We start from the raw sequence: 9,361 nt of genomic DNA on the forward strand, positions 1-9,361 counted from the left end.
ACAGATTATTAAAGATGGGTTGATCGGGATATGAGAATTAGCCTGTAAGGGCTAGAGTTAATGGGCCAAGCAGTGTTTAAAAGAATACAGTGTCCGTGTAATTATTTCGAGGCATAAGCTAGCAGGTGGCCAGGGTGCTGGCGATGCAGCCCTGCCTCTCCTATTACTACAGCTTGGTTTTTATTTTATTTTGTATTATGGATGTTTTTATTTTTTTATGTGTATAGACATTTTGCCTGCATGTGTATATATGCACCATACACATGCAATACACAGAAAGACAGATCCCCAAACTTGAGACACAGACCATGGTTAGCTACCATGTGGCTACTAGGAACCAAACCAGGGTCCTCCGGAAGAGGAACCTGAGTTCTGAACCTCTGAGCCATCTCTGCAGCCCCCAAACTAGAATCTGATTAAAAGCAGGCTTAGCTCTTAATCAGTTCTCCATGAAATGAATGAATTATCCAATGTTAAACAGCTCCACTATAGGGAGAGTCATTGACATTAGAGGAAGTATAAATAATAATTATGAGAGTCATGGTATATTCAATTCAGTTTCCCTAGATAGATAAAAAAGGATTAACAAAGAATAAGTGTCCCCATCTCAGCAGAGCTTCAAGCCAGCTTCAAAAGGACTCAGTAAAGACAATAAAATAGACACCTAATATTGACACGGTTAATTGTGAGGTAGAGAGAACATTCTGGGTCCCTGCTGGCACTCCCACAGCCTCATCATCACTCACTGAGACCCATATCTGTGTTCACAGTTCAAAGTCCCAGTGTGCTGCAGTAGAGGAGATACTAGGCAAACACACTTGATCCTCTAACGCAGTGGTTCTCAACCTCCCTAAGGCTGTGACCCTTTAATACAGTTTCTCCTGCTGTGGGGACCACCAACCATAAAAGTATTTCATCGCTACCTCAAAACCATAATTTTGCTACTCTTACGAATCATGATGTAAATGATATTCAGGACATCTGGTAGGTCACCCCTGTGAAAGGGTCGCTCGAGTACCCAAAGGAGTCACAACACACAGGTCGAGAACAGCTGTCTAGAGAGCTTTGTGCCCACTGTGAGGGTCTTAGATTAGTAGCAAGATATATCAAATTCCCTCCAGTTTCACAGACTCTTTAGAGGCGGGAACTACAGGCTCAGAGCTTAGACTCTAGGAGGCAGCTGTGACACTTTGCAAGTCCAAAAACAAAACAAAACACAGAGCAAGTGTGTTTCAGGCTTTATTGGAGATGAGACAGGCCTGGGGGAGGCCCGCCACTGGGGAACTTGAGACAGTATTGACCTGTAGGGCAATTCTAGGGAGCAGAGTGCAGGGCAGACATCCAATCGCAGAAGAGGACTGTGTGGTCGGTTGGGGCACAAATGAAGAAGGGGCGTTGTGTAAAGGAAGCAGGGAGATGAAGACTGCATGGGTTTGATTGGGTTAAGACCTGAGGACACAAAGCCAGAGAAGGGTGTGGGAGTAACAGGGAGGCAGCAGTGCAGAAGGCCAGCTGTTTCCAGGGCCTGGAGGACCCCTAGCATAGACAGCTTCCCCATATAACAGCCAGCACAGCAGGGGTCTACTTGTTACACCAGTGCGCCATTTTTGAGAAGATAGGTGTTGGAAGGAAGCGACTGGTCTTCATGTAGGCAGAGATCTTCTTCAGGCCCTGCAGAATGGGAAGGACACAGCAGGAGCTCAGTCTGCAGTCCACTGAGATGAGCAGCCCCAAGCCAGGAGCAGCCTTTGTCCTGGCCTCAGGCTGCAACACCATGCAGACTGCTTAGCTCCCAGCCCTGGCAAAAGGGCTCTTTCATAGCCCCTATTGAAGGGGAGACTGGATCCTGTGTAAGTGGTTTTATAGCCACTAAAAATTACAGTATAGGTTCAGAAAACCCACCTATCAATGCTGCAAGATCAGTTATCAGGGAGGAACCTGAGGTCCAGGGAGGGCGTGCAGCTTCCTTGGCTCACACAGCTAGTGAAACAGGGCTGCTTCACATGCACACTCTCTCCTGTGTGCTCTCTCTTGCTCTCTTGCTTGCTTTCTTCCTCACTCTGTCTCTGTCTCTCTTTCTCTCTCCCTCTCTCTCTCTTTCTCTCCTCCTCCTCCCCTCCTTCTTCCTCCCTCCCTCCCTCCGTCCCTCTCTCCCTTCCTCTCTTTCTCCCCTTTCTCTCCCTCCTTCATCCCTCTCATCTCTCTACTCAGCTGCCCTCCAGAGGAGACCCTGTCCCAATCTCTGCATGAACATGATCCTATTCCTGCGGTCACTCTTTTTAACCTGTACTTACACACGGGGGAGGGATCTACAGGATAAAGGAACTGAAAAACTCGGCTGTATGTATTTAGGAAGACAGCCAAGCACACAGTGACTCAGCAAATCATGCAAGAAATGGAACATCAAGATGACAGCCCACAGAGAAAGCTGAACAAGATTCTAATCAGCGTCCTGAGAACAGAATTAACTATCTGTAGCTCAGTACAATGTTACTGCACCCTGGATGTCCTCATCTTCCCTGCTAATACAGGGACCACCCTGTGTGACTGTATAATGTGCAATAAACCATACACCAAGTTGGAGAATACACAGAAAATTCTAGGGGGTGTAAAGAGATCCACAACCAACTAGACACAAGCTGGGCTAAGGGGCCTGTGTTTCTCCACAAACCCATAGAGCCATGCCAGTTATTGCACAGTACCCAAGAGTACCCAGCCTGGGCCAGAACCAAAGCTTATGAGAGCTGGCTGAGAGAGACTGGAGATTTAGCTCAGTGGTAGGGCGTTTGCCTAGCAAGACCCTGGGTTCAGCCCTCAGCTCAGGGGAAAGAGAAAGAGTTAACTGAGAAAGCACATCCCTTGATAAGGAATGGGCAAGGGTCCACAGACTGCAAGGATTAAACAAAATCCTTGGATCAATGTCTCCAATTCCCAGATGTCTGAATGACCCAAGTCTGATGTAGGTGCTGTCCAGGCTGGGCTCAGCAGCCCTGGGGAGTATCAAAAGCATCTCACAGCCTGGCTTCCTACAGCTCTCTGCCTACTGGGTCCCCAGATGGAGGTAGTTTGCATGCCCCCTGGGGCCCAACATGAACCTCATATAGAGGAGGCTGCCAGAGAATAATAGTGGAGAGATAGAATTTGACCCCATTTCAGGCAGGACCTGTGATGTGAAAGAGGAGATTGGAAGGGAGGAAACCAGAATGGCACAGCAGTAGCTCACACTCACGATAAGTGTCCCCAACAGGGTGGGCACACACATGTCCACTCAGTGAGGCACCAACTGCGACTCTGGGCTCTCAATGGTGGGCAGATGAGGTCTGGCCTCTCATGTCACCTCGGCCCTGCCTGTCTCAAGCTCCTAATGCCAAGGCACACATACCATCAACATGCTCTGCCCCGCCAAGGATCCTAAACAGGAAACTGAGGCTGCATAGATGGGGATGAATGGGGATGAAGCTTTTTCTTTCGACACAGAACAGGGACGGTGACCGAATGCTGACCCAGAGACAGATATGGAGCCCAATGCAGCTGCTGTTGGTACGGAGACCATGAACAAGTGAATACCCTCTACAGAGTCAGATCCCTCATCTGTCCGATGGGACTCAGAATCGCATCAGCATTTGGGGATTTTGAAGTGACAAATGTTGCCCCATATGGGTCTGTAAAGAAAGCTCATGAAGCCCTAGTTATTGTCCTTTTGCCTCAGAAATAGAAAAGCATTGTGGAAGAGAGGAAGAAGACCGCTCAAAGGAAGCAGAGCATTACCTCAAAACGGGCCATGTAGTCTTTCAGGTTGGGGAAGGCATCCAGACATTTGGGCTCAAATAAACGGTGCATGTCCAGGACATCATAGACGAGGAAATCCACATAGGTGATCTGCAGGAATTGAGGGTCCGTGAGATAGGATCTGAAGCCTGGGAGGAAAGCAGCTCCTTCTCCCCACCTCCCTCTCTTTACCTTGTCCCCTGCAAACCATGGCCGCTTGCCCAGGAACTCAGAGTAGAGCTTCATCTTCTCAGGGATGGTCTTCAAGAACTCTGGCTTCTCCTTCTCCTGAGACAGAAAACGGCTGTCACCACCCTTAGGCTCAGGCTCCCAGCAGAGAGCTTGCGCTCCCAGAACTGTGCAAGAGAAGATCCACCTTCCCAACAACTGGCCAGGTCTGTGCCTGGACTTCCAGTTAACACATCTATTTTATTGGTGGCAGAATTCACGTCAGAGGCGATGGAAAGTCAGACAGGAATTTCAATGTCCCTGAAATCTGAAGTCCACACCAGGTGCTGTGAGTGACACCCAGGACCTCCTGGGTATCCGGCATGTCCTGGCTTAGAGATCCAGTGAAACCACAGACTCAAAGGACATAAAGAGATGACAGTTATACTAAGTTGGGCTTTGGGGGGCCATGAGAACACATCACACATGTGAGGAGCTTGCATCAGTGTTGAGCAGTGACTAATACTGAAAGGAAGAAGGTTAAGCGGTCCCCTGGCTGACCCTGAGGTGACCCTGAGTTAGGAAGATGTCCTGAATTCTACTGATACCTAAGACAGAACAATGAGGAATGCACTGGAGAGATGAGTGAGACCAGTGTGCATATATGACCTACTTGCATCATTTGGGGAGTACACTGCAGCCTGTTGAGGGGGGCTTATTGATGTTAAGGGTCTTTCCCAATCACTGTCCACCTTCTTTTTTTGAGATATGGCCTCTCGTTGAATCTGCAGCTAACAGACTGGCTGGATTCATTGGTGAGCAAGCCTCCAGAAATCCTCCTGTTTCTCCCCCAGAACGCTATGATTATAAGAGCATGCTGCCACACACAGGCTTTTATGTGGTGCTAAGGGTCTATACTAAAGCCCTCACAGCAAGTACTTTAAACCACCAGGCCATCTTCATATCCTCCAACTTTATCCTGAAGACTTTATGAACACTGGGTAAGATGAACATGGAATCGGCAAAGGCCAGACATGGCGCAGATTTACAACTACATAATGGACTTAGATCCACTGTTCACCCGCAGAATCTCAACCATATCTCGCAGGGTAGGGTTACTCTAGTAATAATAGTTTCACAATATCGATGTGCTATCTCGCTAAGTTATAAGGGTCATTCTACTGGTAAGGAGAGCTTGGAGAATCAGTAACAGTTTATTCATTGAAGGAGGAGGCTGCAGATCTGAATGCGAGCCTTTCATTCCTGCTGCCAACCCTGCCCCCTCCACCAGGGGCAACTCACAAAGTCAGGGTTGATACAGAGCATGATAAACTGCATGCGGTTGTCTATGACCTGGTTCTCCACAATGTCGGCACGAATCCTTTCTTCCTCTGTCTCCCCACCTGCAGCACACACAGCACAGACTCGCCCTCAGCATCCCTCACCAGACAAGACAAGAAGGTTGTCCCCCATGTCCACCCTGTAGCCAGCCCCACTCACACAGGTTGTGCTTGCGGGCAATGTAGCGCAGGATGGCGTTGCTCTGAGTGATCTTGTGGGACCCGTCAATTAAGTAGGGCAGCTGGAGAGACAAGCGGGGACAGTCAGGTGGGATATGAGGACCCGGCATTCCTTTTCTGGGTGAGGACAGACATGGGACCTGGCACTCAGTGTGCCTGACATGGGAAACCCTCCACGAGCACAGTGCACACTGAATGGAAGAGCTGGGACACAGCCCGTCACCCTGTGCAGCCACCAGGAATGGGATCAGGAGAGCAGAAGCTCTGACCCCAAACCCCCTCATCCAGACAAGAAGATGAGGTGAGGGCGCCATGCCTTCCCCAAACCTCCCTTCCCTGCACCTACATTGGGAAAGTCCAGGCCCAGCTTGAACTTCTCATTCAGCCACTGGCTTCTATCATAGTCAGGAGCTGTAGACAAGAGGATGTGAAAAGAAGTCAGCCAGTGCCCACCCTACTCCTGGTATTCGACCAGGACCAAGAACCACTGAGGCAGGGGAATCCACAACCTTCCCCAGAGTCACTGCCCAAGATGGAGGAGAGGGATATAAACAACGGGTAATAAGAGGAGATGAACGCAATAGGACCCCAATACTGCACCCAGCCTAATTATGAATACAGATGGACCAGGAGTTCCATTCTCAGGGTTTTATATTGAAAAACCAAACTGCAACCCCAAAGAGGTTTCTGGAAGCGGCAGTCTCTAGCTTTAGCAGTAGGAGGGCTGCAGCTCAGAGGAAGCAGGTGACTGACCAGGAAGGTGTCATTACCGTCCCCCATGGTGTATCTCTTCTCCTCATAACTTGAGTCTGTGTATTCCAGGAGCAGGCGGATGGGGTGTGTCAGCTGGAAGAGACCAGAGACAGAGGTGAGAAATAGTGGGGACCTTGCTGTATGACTTCATCTTCAATTGAGACCACACACTGCACAAATACAGCCACCAGGCAACGTGCATACCTACACGCGCCTTCACCACCACCCCCTCCACACAAACAGCCTCCCTTAAACTCCTGAGCGCTAAGAGCTACAGGCAGAAGATTCTAGAGTGAGGAGGAGAGTGCTGAGGAGTACCGGTCTGCTAGAAAGACCTCCCTGTTAGGAACTTCCTGCTTCACATCCCAATCCCCTCTCTTACACCGCGGACATTCCAGTATCCCAGGAGCATAGGCATGGTGCTGGTGGCAGCTTTCTCAAACTGTCTTCAGTAAGGTAGACTTGGGTCTTTGGACAAACTGTGACCTTATGCAGACTCCCAGGGAGACTGAGGAAGGCAAAGCAGCGGTCCCGCCCCACTCCGCACCAATCCCAGTTCGGCACTCCCCTTTTCCGCTTGTGTAACCAGAGCTACAGATGCTGACCCAGAAGGCAAGAGGGCCACTCCCTGTCTGAGAGAGGAGGGATTAAGATCCTCAGCAGCCTCTGTCCTGTGCACCCTAAAAACAACATCTGTTCCACTTCAAACCCTCTTAGCAACTGCCGCCACCGCCACCTGCTGGATGATCCGGAAACTGGCACTTTCCCTGGAGACTGGCCAGATAACTAAAGGGCAAAGATGTTCTTCCTTTGCTTGGCAGAGCTAGGTTTTTATTTTTTTTAATATGTTATGGTTTATTTAACTTTATTTTATGTGCATTGGTATAAAGTGTCAGATCCCCTGAAACTGATCTTCAGACAGTTGTGAGCTGCCATGTGGGTGCTGGGAATTGAACCCCGGGTCCTCTGGAAGAGCAGTCAGTGCTCTTAACCACTGAGCCATCTCTCCAGACCCCAGAGCTAGGCTTTTAAAATCAGACTGTGGGAATCTGTCATTCTGGGAGCCTTAAGGAGAAAAAGACGCGATCCCAATTTGAAACCTTAATCTAGCATGTATCCTCAAAGAAAGGGCTCTGCCAGTTGTTGCACAACGACCAATTGTTCACACAGACTCCAGTGACAGAAACAGTTGGTGACCTGGAAAAAACCTCAGGGCAGGGACAAACAGAAGAGTAAATGGTGTCTGTATTTTCCTTTAGGAGATTTGGGGACCCCGCCCTCCTGGTCATCAATCATTAACCAATGTATTGGCCGTGTTTATGAATCCAAATTCAAGAACCAGACACAGAGTCAGAAAGCTGAGGGGAATCACAGCCATGGGCAGCAGTCAGATATCAGAACCAGCACAGTGCAAAGGAGCAAAGAGCTCACAGGTCGGGGTGATGGAGTGGGAGAGCATGTGTTCCAAGAAGCTTGCTGTCAAGGGACAACAGGATGCTGTCCACACACCAGCCTGGAACACTCTGCACAGGACACTAGAAGTCCAAAGCTAGACCCTCATCTGTGCGGATCTCTGATTCTAGACCTTGCCCAGGCTCCGGACACATGAGTGTCTGGATATGACAGGGTAGCTCAAATGGCCTGGGGTAAGTAAGGGTCCTGGGGTAACCTTCATAAGGACAATGTCCTACCAACAGCAGGGTCCCACCTGTCTGCTTTTTCACTTAAAGGCGCTGCTTTCAAAATCAAGAGGCTTGCAATTTTAGTGGACCAGAGGGTGACATCACCTTGTTTACAGAACTTATCAGAAACAATGAAAAACAAATGAGGGAGTGGAGACTAAAATGGTTTGCAAGTCAAAGGACAAGGCCTGTGCTCTGCACAAAGTGCATTGTGGGATCAAGTTACCTTTTACTAGATCCACAGGATGTGAAGGCTTGCCCTGGGGAGTGTGCAGAGTGTAGTGAGGGTGCAGGGGACAGGCAGAGGCTGGCTGTCTTCAGTCTGTGAAATTAGGAAAGCCACGTGGGTGACATTCTAACAGTGTCAATGCAAATTCACAAAATTCTACCTACACTGGCTTCCTGGTTTTTAAAGACAAAGGAGAAATGGGGACCAGGAGACCAATTAAGGGGTCTCTGCCTCGTGGAAACTTTCTGAAAGTCTCTGACTTGCTGACTGTCCAGAAATCTCTGAAGGAAATACTTTCTCTTTTCTGTAGGAAATAAGGAAACAGCTATCACCATGTCTCAGACATGCGCAGCTCAGAGCTGAAACAAAGACTGTCCTCCATCCTTATGATAGTAAGAACGGGTAAAGGGTTGGGGATGTAAAACCAGAATAAGGGAGCCCGTGCTGCTGGCACCGCTGAGTAGAGACAGGAATCGAACCTTCATGGTGTACTTTCATCAGAGAGCAGGCAATCTGAGATGATGACAAATGAATACCCTAGGAAAGCAGAAACAATCTTGGCACCTTGTCTCTACCCATTGGGTTTTTTATAGCATTAGATGTAGCCCAGGGATACAACTGTGCCAGAGAGGAGTCCCTGTGTATAATCCCAGATCCATGAAGAAGATAGGAAGGAGGGAGGGAGGCTGGTGGGAGAGAGGAAAAAGAGAGAGGGAAGAGGGGACAGATAGAAATGAAAGAGAAAGAGACAAAACGAGTTTAAATGCTGTAAGGTTTCAAAGTGGCAGAAAAGCAGCCAAGTTTAGAGTAAAATAAAACTGTAGGAAACAAAATTGTGCAGAGAGGAAAATACTGAAACTTTCTTCAATATTCACAAGAACTCAGTAATCATACCATTGAAAGACCCTACAGATCCCCTCCTCAAAACCCGCAGGGCGCTCCCGGGAGAACGTCCTGTTTGCTTTAAAAAAGTCTCCGGATCAGCAGCCATCCTGCTCTCGTAAGAACGTCCCATGTGCTTGAGAGGGCAGGATGTCTATGAGATAGGAAGACTGCAAGGCAGGATGTCAATAAGATAGGACATCAACAAAGCAGGTTGACTGCAAAACAGGATATCTATAAGATAGAAACAGTCATGCCCCCCGCCTCAATCCGATAACCACACTTTTGCTTCTGTAAACTTGCTTTTTGCTGACACCCCGCCTCATTCCCATCGACCGATAACCACGCTTTTGCTTCTG

General features: G+C 48.8%; 1 protein-coding gene across 1 annotated transcript; it reads right to left on the minus strand.

Moving 5' to 3' along the window:
* Positions 1-1,226: 1,226 nt before the first annotated feature.
* On the minus strand, positions 1,227-6,867 carry LOC101984808 (glutathione S-transferase Mu 1-like). Its single transcript, XM_005367868.3, has 8 exons — positions 6,592-6,867; positions 6,227-6,302; positions 5,803-5,867; positions 5,437-5,518; positions 5,239-5,339; positions 3,961-4,056; positions 3,769-3,879; positions 1,227-1,671 (listed from the first exon to the last, which is right to left on the minus strand). Exons 1-8 carry the CDS (start codon positions 6,625-6,627, stop codon positions 1,582-1,584), a joined length of 657 nt encoding a protein of 218 aa, XP_005367925.1. The 5' UTR covers positions 6,628-6,867; the 3' UTR covers positions 1,227-1,581.
* Positions 6,868-9,361: the final 2,494 nt, after the last annotated feature.

The sequence above is a fragment of the Microtus ochrogaster genome, unplaced genomic scaffold (assembly GCF_000317375.1).
Source record: "Microtus ochrogaster isolate Prairie Vole_2 unplaced genomic scaffold, MicOch1.0 UNK25, whole genome shotgun sequence".
Taxonomy (NCBI): Eukaryota; Metazoa; Chordata; class Mammalia; order Rodentia; family Cricetidae; genus Microtus; species Microtus ochrogaster.

Bases quoted from the DNA above. Each gene is read 5' to 3' on its own strand.
- LOC101984808 (XM_005367868.3), bottom strand. From the start codon at position 6,627: ATGCCTATGCTCCTGGGATACTGGAATGTCCGCGGT. The intron at 6,303-6,591 runs GTAAGAGAGGGG...GGTCTCTTCCAG, and splicing joins GATACTGGAATGTCCGCGGT to CTGACACACCCCATCCGCCT. The intron at 5,868-6,226 runs GTAATGACACCT...TCTTGTCTACAG, and splicing joins GAGATACACCATGGGGGACG to CTCCTGACTATGATAGAAGC.